The sequence below is a fragment of the Oenanthe melanoleuca genome, chromosome 7, assembly GCF_029582105.1.
Source record: "Oenanthe melanoleuca isolate GR-GAL-2019-014 chromosome 7, OMel1.0, whole genome shotgun sequence".
Lineage (NCBI taxonomy): Eukaryota > Metazoa > Chordata > Aves > Passeriformes > Muscicapidae > Oenanthe > Oenanthe melanoleuca.
Genome location: NC_079341.1, coordinates 2,546,931 through 2,562,590, shown reverse-complemented (window position 1 = coordinate 2,562,590; position 15,660 = coordinate 2,546,931). Strand labels below are relative to the sequence as shown.

General features: G+C 50.5%; 1 protein-coding gene across 1 annotated transcript; it reads right to left on the bottom strand.

Annotated features, from left to right (window-relative positions):
• Positions 1-6,619: 6,619 nt before the first annotated feature.
• LOC130255281 (uncharacterized) lies at positions 6,620-9,799 on the bottom strand. Its single transcript, XM_056495762.1, has 8 exons — positions 9,466-9,799; positions 9,174-9,238; positions 8,695-9,059; positions 8,297-8,444; positions 7,898-8,088; positions 7,752-7,816; positions 7,236-7,292; positions 6,620-6,946 (listed from the first exon to the last, which is right to left on the bottom strand). The coding sequence occupies exons 1-8, from the start codon at positions 9,581-9,583 to the stop codon at positions 6,906-6,908; spliced, it is 1,050 nt and encodes a 349-aa protein (XP_056351737.1). The 5' UTR covers positions 9,584-9,799; the 3' UTR covers positions 6,620-6,905.
• Between the last annotated feature and the right edge of the window lie 5,861 nt (positions 9,800-15,660).

The following is a 15,660-nucleotide window of genomic DNA, read 5'->3' as shown; positions in this document are numbered from 1 at the left end:
CAAACTGAAGAACATCAGTAAGGAGAAACAGACCCCAAAAGAGGTAACAGGTTGGCTGATCAGGCTGCAAAAAGAGTAGTTGAACAAAGCCATGCTGAGACTCAGGCAGTAATTCCAGAAGGTGAGGAACAATATGACAATGATATCTATTGTATACTCAGAAAGATCACGAATTAGCAAAGAATTTGTGAGCAGAAGAAAATCATAATGTTTTTCCAGCACCTCAGGGAGAGATAGCTATGCCTGAAAGAGCATTATGAAAATTAATTAAAGATGACATAATCCTATGCGCTGGGAAGGGGATGGCTTACATAATTATTTGATAAGGATAATAGTAAGATGCAAGCTGTACTCTAGTGTAAAGCAGGTAACCCAAGGGTGTGAAACAACGTCTCAGAACCAATCCACAAACTAGGACTAGTGTTGAGCTTGGCACAATAGACAAGGGGCAATATCCTGGACTACAGTGGCAAAATGACTTTTCTGAATTGCCAAGAAAAGGGGGGTATAAATACCTTTCAGTACTAACTGATAGCTTCTCAGCATGACCTGAGGCATTCCCAACTCAAATAAATAAAGCCAAAGAAGTCGTCAACATTTTGTTAAACAATATAATGCCCTGGCTCAGAGTGCTTTTAGACATCTCCTCCCATTGAGTACCGCATTTCTTCGCAAAAATTGCACTGGAATTTTGCAACAATCTCCAAATCAACCGGCACTACACATGCTGTGTGGGAGTCAGCCTGACCAGTATTACAGGCCAAGCAACCATCACCAAGGAAGAATTATATCCCAACCCTAAACCTTGGGAGGCATTTGTTTAAGTTGTGGTGATCCCCAAAAAAGGTTCCAAAGAGTTATTAGACTGCCTATGTAAATGCCTCATGCATATTCCTAACCCTCATTTCCCAGCTAATTATCACCACTCTCAGTTCCTAGAATGTTCTCCTTTCTTGTATCCCCATTGGCCCTCAGTTGGTGCAGTGTCCCACCCAGCCTACCCCATTGGACCCTACCTTCCCTTACTCCACCTCTGCACCACTTTCCCCTATACCCATTGGACCATAACCTCAACTCCACCCCCTCTCTTGCCTCATATTTACACCCTGAACCTCCCTGTATCTCTGTCTTTGACCACTGGCTCCTAAAGAGACCTTATCCCCTTGGTCACTGTATTCAGATTTTTGGGCCTTGTTCCACATTTATTTTCATTATTATTAAAGTGTTTTAGGTTGCTAAATCGTGGTCGTTGTACCGCTCTTCTTTTATTTTTGCCACTTTTGCCCTGATATCTGCAAACCCTAAAAAGTATTGTCGGGGACCACCCTCACCCCTGATAATTCTGTATTGACCCCAGGCCAGCAGCCAGGTGGAAAAGATGATTTATCCAATACAACAAGAAGCAGTCCAAACTGGACAAGAGGCCAACACACCTTGGCCCCTGGCCCTAACTTTGGCTTTATTATGGATTTGAGTATGTCCAAGAACAGAAGAAAAGCTTGATGCCTTTAAAATACTGCATAGAATACCAGATAAGCATAACTATGAAGGGGAAGATACTGTACAAGTTGGGTTTGGGTATCTCCAGGACTGTGTTGTCCAACTAACACAACAGCTGCAGCAAGGTAATCAACAGATTTCCAGCACGTGAGCAAGAGGGTGCTCCTCTCCACAAATCCAGACTGGAGACCAGATATACGTGAAATCCCTGAGGGAAAGTGTCTTTTGCCAAAATGGAAAGAACTCCATTTAGTACTTTTAACCACTTATACAGCCTTTAAAGCTTAAAGCGTTAACCTCTTGGATACCTTATTCCAGAATCAAAAGATTTCTGCAAAAGGCAAGTGGAGTCCAAAAGCAGACCTCAGAAAGAGCAGGATAAACCAAGATGTGTTTCACATGGTCATCATCTTCCTGATACTTCTAACTGGAATGCAAGCCACAGTAGATGACTGTAGTAGATGACAGCAAGATCGCCTTGGCCTGCAAGATCCTGGTGGAGGGAACACTCAAAAATATTCAGGAACTAGTGGGCTAAAAGGAGTTGAAAAGGTAAAATCACTTTATGCCATTTTAAGGATTAATAACGAGCAGTTGAAGATTGAGGAAAACCTGACTCCATGCCTGCCTTTGTTGTCCCACCTCAAAGTAACATCCCTATGGCTTGTAAATTGGAAACTCACAAACCTCTTGTAGAGGAGATTCCTACAGTGACCATGCACATCTTTGACCTTTCTAACGAGCAGTGTGTGCATTCATTTCCGTGTGATTCCTATCAGGATTTTTGCACTATGCAAATTAAAATGGGAGACTATAACCTAGTGCAAGATAGTCTCCTTCTTCTGTGACACATAGGTGAGAAGACCATCAGCATGTAGAGATAGAGTAACTGAGCCCACCAGGAATCCCACCCAAGAAATCTTGTTTCCAACAGCCAAATCTTGTGCAAGCCCAAGAATAAATCGTACTGGTCGTGCATTTAGTACATGAAACAGATCCCATGGAGGATGGGCTTTAGAGAATTGAATTTCATTCTTGGGATATTCCAGGCCATCAGGAATATTAACCGATCAAGTTGGAACATAATCATCCTATGAGTGTATATTGTGCCCAATTCCATGACCACGTGTTGGTGATGCAGATATGCATGGAATCCTGAGAGCACAACTCCGTCCTTTTATGGGCTGAGGTAATAATCAGCCCAGGAAGCCTCTCAGTGATATCCCACACCTGGGCCCCAGGGAGGCAGCACAGCTCCCTGTGGGATGGGTCTGGTTGACATATGGGGCCCTCTGTTCCCCTCAGAAGGAAGTCACCCACTACCACTACCCTTCTCTTCTTTTTGGGGTCAGAGGTGGTGACCTGTCTAACAGGTGCACTGTAATTGGGCCCACTGGGCAGATAATTTTCTTCTACACCGTCTGGCAGGCTCTCTAAATTCAGGGCTTTATACCTATTCTGGAGTGGCACCTGGCTAGGTGATGGGGGCCAGGAGGAATTTTTATTATGATCTCCCCGAGTAGGGATCCATTTCCACTCCCCTTCACCCTCCAGGTGTCCTGTTCCCTGACAGTGGGGGCACGGGAGTCCTCTGACTCCTGGTGGGCCTCCCTCAAGGATGGAAGGGCAGAACTCCACCAATCTGTTTCCCTTTCACTTCCCCTATTACTCCTTAGTCTTTCAACTTGCTCCCCAAGCTCGGCAACCATTAAAAGGAGATAATCCAGCTGCTCACACCGCAGGCAGGCTTCTTCTGCAACATCCCCTGGAACTGCTGATAAGCTCAAACACTCCACACAGGAAGGGGTCTGGACAGATGCATCCTTTTTGGAGGGTTCTACTCAGTCACATACACTTGTACTAACTGCAGTTTTCAATCATGTAAAAACCATAACCAACAAAAACCCCAAACCCCACCTGTTGGAGTTCAGAATGCAAGAAGTTCTCAGAACACTGGGCCTGGAATCAAAACCTGGAAAAGAACACAGGATTTGAACAGAGGCCCTGGGAGAAGATTCCAAGCTTAGGTGCTAGAAGTAAGAATATAGATGTAAAGCTTAAAGCAGAGATGTGTTAAGTAGAAAAAATGTTTAGTTAAGAAAGTTTAAGAAATAGAAAGAATAAAGCAGGTATAAAGGTGACAAACTAGCCTTAAGAATAGATCCATGTGTGTCACGGTGTAGACTTGGGTTTGCCGATTTTCATACATTTAATTTCTTTTAGAGATAGGATTTAGGAGTAGAGAGAAAGGAGGCCAAAACGTAAAAGGGTACAAGAAGAAATTTATTAATAACACAAAAAGAACTCAGAATAAGTTTTCTAGATTATTTCCTCCTCCCCCTCCCTTCATTCCACATTTCTTAACAACAACATACAGAAAACACTTCAGTCAGTTATCCACCCAAATAATCATTTCAGTTTACTTAAGGGAGAAAAGTCCCTTTTTTTGTTATGGCTTAGGTGGTGAGTTCACCTTCACAATCCACATCTGCCCGGGAAAACATTGCAGATCATGACTCTCCTCTCATTTACACAGTCCTTCCAGAGCTGTCCTATGGGTTATGATGCACACATGGGGTACTACTTTTAAAGGCAGGCTGCTGAAAAACAAAATTTTGTTCATCTCCTTCTCTGTCAAATGTCTCTGTCAATATTCCACTCCCAAAACAGAGAGCTCCATTTCCCCAAGGCAAAAAGTCTTCTCCTCAAGCACCAAAACCTCCTCAAGAATATTGCATAGTTTAAAGGAATTTCAGTGTAGTCACAGTCCCCTTATAGGCCCACAACAAAAGGTTTTCAGCTACTTATCAGTTGCATCTTTTCAATCTCTTCCCAGCAGAAACTTTATCTTCATTCCGCTGACTTCCGTAGACTCCATGCTTTATTTCTTCTCATTCAGGGGAGCTCACGAGATGGAGAATCTTATCCAGGCATTAAAAAGAGTTAAAATTGCATCCAGATCGTGAAGAAGCCACATGGGCAGCTGGAGGCCTCTTCTCTCAGAACAGAGAGGGGAGGGAAGGGAAAGCCTTTGGTGGCTCCCTCATCCCCCCGCTCGGCAACGCCATGTGGAGAGGGGAGCCGAGCCGAGCCGAGCAAAGAGCCCAGAGGAGCTGGGGGCCACCAGGGCCAGGGCAGGGGCTGGGGCCGTGCCAGGGCTGTGCTGGAGCCATGCGGCCAGGGCCCATGCGGAGCCGGGGGCCCCCAGGCCAGGGCTGAGGCTGAGCCACGGCCCTGCCGTGCCAAGCCGGGGCCAGGCCAGGGGCTCCCCGCAGAGCCAGTGCCGGGCCAGGGGCTCCCCGCAGAGCCAGTGCCGGGCCAGGCCCCCCACAGAGCCAGTGCTGGGCCAGGCCCCCCACAGAGCCAGTGCTGGGCCAGGCCCCCCACAGAGCCAGTGCTGGGCCAGGCCAGGGGCTCCCCGCAGAGCCAGTGCTGGGCCGGGCCCCCCACAGAGCCAGTACCGGGCTGGGGTGCCGGGCCAGGCCCGAGGCCAAGCCTGGAGCCGGGCCGGGGCCCCGTCCAGAGACCACCGCACCTCCAGAGGCCAGAAGCCATACGAGAGTTAGTTAACTTAATCCAATGTGATTTGTGAAAGCGAAATAACTTTTAAAGTGGTTTCCTAAGCTGTCCACTGCTAAATCAGTTCTCTGATTGGTCCCCACAGCTCACAGGGGAAGTCCCCGGAGACGGGACAGCCCTCCTGTTCGCCCAGGCAGCTCCACCCGTCCTCGCTTCCATATGGAACCAGCACAATGTGTTAGAACAGGGTTGCATAAGAATGACATGAAATTTCTTAGTATTGGAATATTAACATAAATCTCCTTGTTGGCAGTGTTTTATTGGTTAATATGTCCTTAAAAGATCTTGTAGCTATAGCTCTTGTGACTTCTGCTCACGCTTTCAATACCTGTTACAAGAACTCACGTTTTCTGTAGAAGATAAAAAAATAAATGGCATTTTCTAAGCAACTAGAAGTCCCATCTATCTGCCTCATTCGGAATAAGAAAGAATCCCTGTGGAACCTGATAATGTGGGAGAAAAAAGCCCACACTCACCAACCAACAGAAACACAACAAACAAACTAGAAACCCCAATAGCAGCAGGAAACCTGCAACCCTGCCTGCTTGCCCTGCCTGCACAAACTGCTTCCAGAACAGGCACTCCAGCTCCAGCTTGTGTTTCCCCAGGTGTGTTTCCAGGTGCAGGTTCAGATGTGCAGCCCCAGGCCCTCTGCAAACACAAGCTGCCCGCTGCCTCTTCACCTGCCTACACTCCTGCCTGCGGTCACAGCAGCAAAACCAGGCTGTTCCCAGCCAGAGACCAGGCCCTGCTCCCACAGGATGCTCTTGCCAGCACCTTCCAGGACTCTGCGCTGGGCACGCAGCACTTTTCATGCTCGCTCTGAACAGGCTTTGGCACACAGAGCACAACCTGGCTGGCTCTGCCACCAGCACACCCCAAGCACAGGCGGAGGAAGAAGAAGCAGGGGCTGTTTTGCAGCCATGCGCAAGAGACTGGAAGGGTGCCCTCCCTCTGATCCACTTGCTTGGCTTTCTGACTGGCTCTGAGGCAGGGGCTGCCATTCCTCACTTGTGGGGACCAGATCCGCACCCAGGATCCCGGCACTGCCTGGCAGCGCTCCGGACACTGGCACGGTCACGCGCCCGAGTCTCGGGCACTGTGCTGCTGCTTCATTTGCTCTCTGGAACACCCAAAGCTCTCTGTGAAGCCCTGGTGCTCTCTGGTTCTGCCCTCTTCCTGACCCTGTGCAGGGATGGAGCATTGCTGTGCTTTCAGGAAGCGATTCCTGAACCCTTCCAGCATTCCAAGCTCCTTTGCCCTCCATGAGTGCTTGCCATGGAATCCCTCCCAGCTGCGTTCAGAGCATACTCAGGTTGGCTCTTCTAAAACCCAGGGGCTTCAGGGTGCTCAGCAAGACCTTGGACTCCACAGTGTTGTGGAACTGGAGCTTCAGCACAGAGACCTTTCCAGCCTGATCTGCCCTCGTTCCTCTGCGTCTCTGCACAAAACACGGCGCAGAAGAGAACGGCAGGAGGGGCCTGTGAGTCCCAGGGCTCTGGATTTGTGCTGCTTTAGCTCCACAGAGATGCAGGCAAAGTGAAGAAGCCAAACTGTTTATTGATGTGAAGCAAAGCAAAGGGATGAGCTGGGGAGGAAAAAAGGGGATGGGCAGGGTCTGAAGGCTGGAGGGAGAGAGCAGGCAAGGAGGGGGCTGAAGCCACAAGAGCTGTGACAATCATCAGCTCTGCCTGGAGCTCCAGCTGGTCTCTGGTCTCCAGGTGGTTTCCTCTTCCGTGGCACCAGGAGGTCTTAAAGGGACACAGCTTTGTCAGGGCCATCAATTGAACATAGTTCTGCAGCTCTTTGGTTGAATACAAGTTGATCTACTGTGCTTGCATGGGAAGGGCTGTTGTCTTCCTCAGGGCTTAAAAGGTTGCAAGAGAGAGGAACAAAGCCACGGTCAGAGCCTGGATCTCCAAGGAGATCTTCATTCCAGGGGCATCTCTCCCAGTTATTGCCATGGCCAAGACAGTGAAGGGACCAACGGGATCAAGTTGCTGGCCACGAATCCCCCCCGCCCGCATCCCGGAAATCTCTCTCTGCTCTGCCCATGCCGCACCCCGTTCACTCAAGAAGCAAAACCCCTCCGCAGCCGGGGCAGGGATTGCAGCTCCTCCTGCCAGCCCCGCTCACAGCCCGCTGCCCTCACTCACCCTCTCTGAGCACCTGCAGTTCTTCCTTCTCCTCCCTCAAGCTCCGCCCGGCCATCCCTGGGAACACAGACCCTGTCACGGCTCTGCCCAGCGGCACAGCTCCCTGCCAGCGGCGCTGCCAGCCCTGTGGCCACTGGCCCTCGTGGCCCGGCAGGGCTCAGCCCGGGCCCTTGCCGCACGCTGCCGCCCAAGGGCACGGCTGCGAGAGGGCGGCAGCAGCGCCGAGGGCAGCCGGGGCTCCACGGCGCCGGGCCCGGATGGCAGAAGCTGCCGGGGCAGCAGGCGGGGCTGGGGCCGAGCTGCGGCGGGGCGGGGAGGGAGCCCGGGCTCAGCCGTGAACCTGACGGCCGCCTCTCGCAGGGGCTCCTGTGGGCTCCGCAGGTACCGCAGGGCCTGGCGCAGGTGCTCGGCCGCTCGGCTCCTGTCCTCTGCCAGCTGCAGAGAGCGGCGGGAGGGAAGGGCCGGGGCCGGCACAGAGCACAAATGTCGGGGACAGAGGGGAAATGCGGGTCTCACCTGGCCAGCCGTCCCACGGCTTAGTGCTGGTTGTCAGCAGAGCCTTCATGGTCTGCACTGCTAACCTGTGTGCAGAGCAAAGTCCAGGTCACACTGCAGCACTGGTGCAGGCCACCAGGGCATGGGAAGGACTGGAGGACTGGGACCTGTTGGGCTTGCTGGGAAGGCAGTGTTGCTCCTGGCACCCTCTCCAGAATTTATCAACTTCCTTTGGCATCGGCTGTGAGGTGATGAAATCTTGCATGAGCAGAGCCGTAAATAAAGGTTCGGAAGCATGCATCCTCATGGCCTTCTGGCCCTTTGGCAGCTGGACCATCACCCAGAGCACCAGAGTTGCCTGTGAAAGAAGCAGCCCGAGGCAGCGCTCAGTGCCGAGGTGCCCATGGGGCAGGGCCCGAGGGGAGAGGCAGGAGGAGCAGCGGGCCTGGTGCCCCCTGAGCCTGTCCCTAGCCCAGGTTTCAGCCCAGCGCCCGAGGCACAGAGAGGATGGAGAGCTGCTGGAGAGGTGACCTGGGGGGGAGCAAGGGCCAGTTCCAGAAACTCACAGCCAGTACAAAAACATCGGTGTCATCCCCATCCGAGGTGTACATGCTGTGCAGAGGCCAGTCCTCCATCACACAGAGCAGAGTTGGCAGCACCTTCTCCACTGTAGGTCCCGATGTGCCTATGGCTCTCCAAATCATTGCAGCAGCTCTGTGGGATCAGAGCTCGGTGTCAGGGGGGTCTCAGTCACAGTACCATGTCCTGTGCAGCTGTGACAGAGCCCCAGTGCCCTGAGAGGCAGGGAGGGAGCCTGGCAGTGGCAGCAGGCTCAGGAAACAGAGGGGCCTGAGGGTCCTGGAGCTCTCCACCTTTCCTGCAGACCCCACAGGACAGGCTGTACAGGGCGATGGGCCCTAAAGGCTGCTGAGCCCTGAGCTCTCAAGGCCCGTGGGCCCCGTACCTGTCACACGCTGGGGCACAGCGCAGGAGGGTCAGCACCACGTCAGCAGGGTGTTCTCCAGCCAGCCTCAGAATGTCAGTGCGCAGCCTGGCATCTAAAGTGCCCTGGGATGTCACTCTCTGGTGAATGCTTTTCACCATGGCTGGCACCTGGGGGAGGCATGGCGAAGACTTGGAGGGCTGTCCAAGCTTCCCTCGAGAACTGCTTCCATTCCTGCTGCGCTGTGCTGGCCTCAAAGACTCTGGCAAATCTGGGCTGACATCAGGCTCTGCCTGGAGCTCGGTCAGCCTGGAGTCAGGCTCAGCTGTGCCCTCTGTTCCGCTCCTGGCCTTTCTACGTCGAAGGGGCACCAACTTCCAGAACATCTGCAGGAGAACATAGGTCAGGGACGAGAGGGAAGTCCCATGGAGTGCTCCAAGCGCTGTGCTGGGCTGAGCAGTGGCAGCAGGCCCAGCCCAGGTGGGGATGGCTGCAGGTACCTTCAGTGCTCTGCGGAAGCGGCCACGGGTGGGGTCCTGCTCTTGTGTGCGGTCCATGGCTGCACCTGGCAAAGAGCGAGCGCAGCCAGGGCTGAGGGGCTGCAGGAGAGGCCGGAGAACAGAGCCCAGCCCTGCGCTCCCCAGGCAGGGATGCCCCAGGGGATGGAGCACGGGGTGTGCCTGGCCCCTCTTCTGTCCTGTGCCTGGGCATATCCCCAAGGGGACGGGATGGCATGGGAGAGGGCCAAGCTGGCAGCAGCCATCAGCCCTTTGGCCCAGTTCTGCCACTCACCATCCTGCACTGGCTGGAACTGCTCCAGCTCTTCAGGCTCTTGAGCTGGGTCCACTCTCGATCCTCTCCTTCTTTTTCTGCTGAACACTTTAGAGAGGTTGAGACATCTGCCCGCCATGGCAGAGTCTGGCCTTGAGTGCACCTTGAACAGAGATGCCTTGGGAAAGCTGTGTGGCAAACAGTCCTGCAGTCTGGCTGCGAAGTCAGCTGTAGGAGTAACTCAGAAAAGCTCCGGGTCAGACAGGAAGGAGTGCGCTGTGCGGGGGCTCCTCACGGCACCGCTCTGTCCCGTCCTGTCCCGTCGCGTGCTCCGAGCACTGTGCCGTGGCCGTGTCACCGCCGGCTCTTATATCACCACACATCACCAACAGTCATTGGACACCGTGTCCTGTTCCATACCATGGTGACCATGCTGAACGGTTCCACTAACGGCCCTTGCACACACTGCCACCGGCCCTGGGGTGCCCCCAGCCCCCCCAAAGTGGCCCAGGCTGGAAGGAATCCCTCACCCCAAGTGTCTAAGACAGCCCGAGAGGATCTTTAGGAACAGCTCCAACCATCAGCAAACGCTGCCCTGCTCTGCGGGCTCAGGGCAGCAGAAGGAGCCCCCAGGGCTCCGACGCAGCCGCAGCGGGAAGGGCGCGGGGCCTTGCACAGAAGCTGGCTCGGCCTCCTTGGGACACGTCCCGGCTGGTGGCCGTCCTAAACCCGCGGCTGTGACACAGACAAGGAACGTGTGGGCCAGGGCAGGAATGCTGCTCTGACCCCTGGGCCCTGCGAGCACTGAAATCAGCAGGTGTGGCAGAGTCCCTGCCCAAGCAGACCTGCCACCCCCCGAGCCCTGGCAGCGCTGGTGCCCGGCTCCTGCCCCAGAGACCTGTGCCCCGGGGGCTTCTGTGCCAGAGGGAGCCAAAGCCCATGTCCCCTGGGGGCTGTGCTCCTTCCTACAGGGGCTGGATGCAGGAGCACCTGGAGCAACTGCTGGCAACACTTGGTGTGGCAGAAGCTGTTAGTCCTGAAATAATTTCTTTTATGGGTGGGATTGGCAGGAGAACCAGAACACAATCAGCAGCTGAGTTTCCCAGTACAACTAGATTGTACAGAGGCACTGTCATGTTTCCTTGTGTTCTGGGTGCCTGCTTAGCACGGCAGTGGAGAACCATAAACAGGGAACTTCGAGCATTGCGATAAATAAATCTTCCAATAATATCTTCTCCATTTCCAAAGACAAACATCTGCAAACACATTTTGGAAAAGCCAAATGAATTCCATTGTTCCTGGGATACAAATTATGACTAAAGATACCAAGCAAGGATTACACACAAGGCCTTTGGAAACACTTCCTAGATGAATTAAAGTCTCTCCCATGCAGAGCTGTAATAGCTGAACTTCTGCTCTGTTGCACAGTTCCAGGTAGAGTGGGAAGAAGTCCACAGTGTTCCTGTACAGTCTGAAATAGGGATGCAGGCTTGGACCAAATTCTTTCCTGGGCGGGATGATGCTGAAATCCACTGCATTCTGATGCCCAAAAACTAGGCACGAAACCAGTAGTACTCTATAGTATAAGGCCTATGGGGCAGGTATTTCCTTATTTGATACCTGGAGTGAGGGGCATTGCTCTACAACAGAATCGCTTGTCCACTCTTTGCACAGTACTGGCTTTTATCATTTTTTACTCAATGTCCAAATTATTTTTTGCTATCTTTCATATTGCAGCATATTTTCTAATGACATGACTGTGTGAGCCCTTGTAACACATGCATGGTTTCTGCACGAGGTGGTTGTCAGCCTCCTGCTGCTCGTTTTGGATGAAGGCTCATAAGTCTTCCTCGGGCTTGAACTTTCCACCCCTGCTTCCTGGGCGTGCTCTATAGGATTGTCTGCTCAACTAGCCAGCGGTTACCTTTTGCCCTGACTGATCTATATATGTGCAACAACTGCTATAAATTAGAATACAAACTCCTCCCATTTGGCTGTTCCCATATCTAACACCATGTGGTTTTGAAAGACTACTTCTTTTATTGAGTTTATTTCAGTTTGTAGTTTCTTAAAGCATCCGCTGTTGAATTAGAATCAATTCTATTTTGGCTGAGATGCTTGAAATGGCCTGTTGCACTTGTGCAATTCCTAAATTTGGGAGCAATGCCCTAACAATCTGTGAAGCCTGGTGCTGTAGCACACTGGTGGATTATTGGGTGTTGCCTTAGTGAGTCTGTTTTTCCGTAGGCATTGGAGACTACCTGTCAATTCATTAGTTTGGTTTGTAACCTGTAACTGAGGGAGAAGGTATCGCATGGTACATTGGCCAGTCCAGTTACCTGGTTTGTCTTCTTGCTATTCCGTTCCCACAAGGCCATGGAAAATTGGGAGGGGAACTGGAGGATTCCAAATTCCCATTGCCGAGAATGCTGTAATTCCATGGTTTTGCTGGGAATCTGGGAGTGGAGCTAGAGAAACCTCAATTCTGGACATCTGCAATAATGATGTGAATTTTGTAGGGTTTTGGGACACCTTATGGGGTATTCTAAATTCCTTACACCTCGAATGCCTTGATTCCATGAGAGTATATTCCATGACGGGAACTGGAGGATTCAAGATTCCCAACATCCAGAATATCATTATTCCATGGGATTTTCAGATAGGAACTGGAGGATTAGAAATTCCTGACACCTGGAATGCTGTTATTCTGTGGGATTCTGGGTGTCAGGAATTGAGAATCCTCCAGTTGCCCTCCCAATTTCCCATGGAGTAATGGTATTCCAGGTGTCAGGAATTTGGAATCCTCTACTTCTCCTAACATACTCCCATTGAATAATAGCATTCCCTATGGGATGAATACAGAATCCTCAAGAATCCTCAGCCTTACAGGGGTCAGGACTTTGGAATCTCTCATTCACCTTCTCAAATTCCAACGATATTCCCATGGAATAACAGCATTCCATGTTTCAAGAATTTAGAATCCTCCAGTTCCCCTCCCATACTCCCATGGAATAATGGCATTCTGGGTGTGGGGAATTGAGAATCCCCCATAAAGCCTCCCAAAATCCCACCAATTTCCCAAGAAATAGAAACATTCCACGTGTCAGGAACTGAGAATCCCCCAGCTCCCATCTCAAATTCACAGCAAAACCATGGAATTACAGCATTCTGGGCATTGGGAATTTGGAATCCTCCATTTCCCCTCCCAAATTCCCTTGGAATAATGGCATTCCAGGTGTCAGAAATTTCCTATAATCCATATGCCCTCCCAAATACCCATGGAATAACAGCTTCAAAGGCATGGAAAAAATTAGAATCATCTAGTTCCCCTCCCAGATTCCCATGGAATTACAGCATCCAAGGCATTGGGAATTTGGAATTTGCCAGCTCTCCTTCCCAAATTCCCCGGGAATAACAGAATTTCGGGCTTCAGGAATTTGGATTTTTCCAGTTCCCCACCTAAACTGCAACTGGACTAGTGGCATTCTTGGTATTAGGAATTTGTAGTTTTCCACCTCTGCAAACAAATTCCGATGGAATAACAGCATTCCAGATGTAAGGAATTTAGAAGATTTCAGTCATCCTCCCTATTTTCAATGCCATTCAGGTGTCACGAATTTAGAATCCCCCGTAGGCTTTACCAAATTCCCACCAAATTGCCATGGAAAACCAGCATTCCAGATGTCAGGAATTTTGAATCCCCCAGTTCCCCACTACATTTCCACAGAATAATGGTATTCTTTGTGCTGGGAATTCAGAATTTTCCAGTTCCCCTCCCATATTCCCATGGAATCATGGTACCCTGGGTGTTGGAAATTTAGAAGTTCCCATAAGCTGTGCCAAGGAGTAACGCGTTCTAGGTTTAAGAAATTGAGATTCTTCCACCTGACCCCCAAATTCCAACCAAAACCATGGAATTACAGCATTCTGGGAATTAGGAATTTGGAATCCTCCAGCACTGCACCCAAATCCCCATGGAATTACAGCCTTTGTGACAGGTGTCACAAATTGAGAATCCTTCAGTTGTCCTTCCAAGTTCCCATGCAATAATGACATTTCAGGTGTCGGGAATTTAGAATTCCCCCACACGCCATCTCAAATTCACACCACACTCCCATGGAATAACAGCATTCTGAGTATCGGGAATTCAGAATGATCCAGTTCCCTTCCCAAATTCCCACCAGAACCCCAAAGAATAACAGCATTCCAGGTGTCACGAATTGAGAATCCTCCAGTTCCACTCCCAAATCCCCATGGAATTACAGCATTCCCGGTTTTGGAAATTTTGAACCATGCAGTTCCTCTCACAAATTCCCATGGAGTAACGGCCTTCTGTGCAGTGAGAATTTTGAATCCTCCTGCTTCCTTCCCAGATTCCCACTGAAACTACAGAATTACAGCATTCTTGGCCTCAGGAATTTAGAATCCTCCAGATCCTCACAAAATTTCCCATGGAAAGACCGCCTTCCAGGCATGGGGCATTTGGAATCCTCCTGCTCCCCTCCCAAATTCCCATGGAATTCCAGCATCCCGGGCATTAGGAATTTGGAAGCCTCCAGCACCGCACCCAAATCCCCTTGGAAGAACAGCATTCCAGGTGTCGGGAATCGAGAATCCTCCAGTTGCCTTTCTAAATCCCCATGCAATAACAGCATTCCGGGTGTCGGGAATTTAGAATCTCCTATACACCATCTCAAATTCCCACCATACTCCCATGGAATAATAGCCTTCCAGCTGTCAGGAATTCAGAATCTTCCAGTTCCACTCTGAAATTCTTATAGAATTACGGCGTTCCTGGTTTTGGGAATTTTGAACCATCCAGATACCCTCACAAATTCGCGTTGAAGAACAGCAATCCAGGCAGTGAGAAATTTTTAATCCTCCTGCTTCCCTTCCAGATTCCCACTGAATTTACAGAATTATAGTGTTCCTGGCGTCAGGAATTTAGAATCCTCCAGATCCTCACAAAACTTTCCATGGAATGATGGCCTTCCAGGCATAGGGTATTTGGAATCTTCCTATTCCCTTCCCACATTCCCATGGAATTCCAGCATCCTGGGCATTAGGAATTTAGAATTCTCCAGTTCCCCACTCCAATTTAAAAGGAATATCAGATTTCTAGGCATCTGGGATTTGGAATCCTCCAGCGCCAGGGGAGAACAGCATTCTGGGTGTTGGGAAATTAGAATGCTCTGTACGCCCTCCAAATTCCCACCAGAATCCCAAAGAATAGCAGCATTCCAGGTGTTAGGAATTGAGAATCCTCCAGTTCCACTGCCAGATTCCCGTGGAATTACGGCATTCCCGGTTTTGGGAATTTTGAAGCCTCCAGTTCCCCACACAAATTCCCATGGAATAACAGTAATCCGAGCAGCAAGAATTTTGATTCCTCTGGCTTCCCTTCCATATTCCCACCCTAACCATTGAATTACAGCAGTTTCAGCATCTGGAATTTGGAATCCTCCCATTCCCCACCGAAATTTCAACTGGAAAAATGGCATTCCAGGTATGGAGAATTTGGAACACTCCAGCTCCACAGTCCAATACCATGGAGTTACAGAATTCCAGGTGTCAGTAATTTCAATGTGCCAGTTCCTCCCCCTCCCCCTAAATTCTTATGGAATAATGGTATTCCGTGTGTGGGAATCTTGAATGCTCCAGTGCCACTTCCAATGCTCCTATAGAATAATGGCATTCCGGGTGTCAGGAGTTTAGAATCCTCTATAACCTGTGCCAAAATCCTACAAAATTCCCAAGGAATAACTGCATGCCAGGTGGCAGGAATTGACAGTTCTCCACCTCCCCTACCAAACTCCCACCAGAACCATGAAATTATAGAATTCCAGGAATTGGGAATTTGGAATCTTTCAGTTCCCCTCCCAAATTCCCATGGAAAACAGCGATTCCAGGCGTCAGGAATTTCGAATCGTCCACGTACCCACCCAAATTCCCATGGAATAACTGTAGTCTGGCCATGGGGAATTTGAAATCCTCCAGTTCCCCTCACAAATTCCCATGGAATTGTGACATTCCAAGCAATAGCAATTTAGAATTCTCCAGGTTTACTTCCAAATTCCCAGGGAATAACAGAATTCTGGGCATCGGGAATTTGGAATCCTCCAGTTCCTCTCCCAATATCCCATGGAATAATGGGACCCTGGGTGTTGGGAATTTAGAATTCCCCCATAAGGCTTCCCAAACTCCCACAGAATTCCC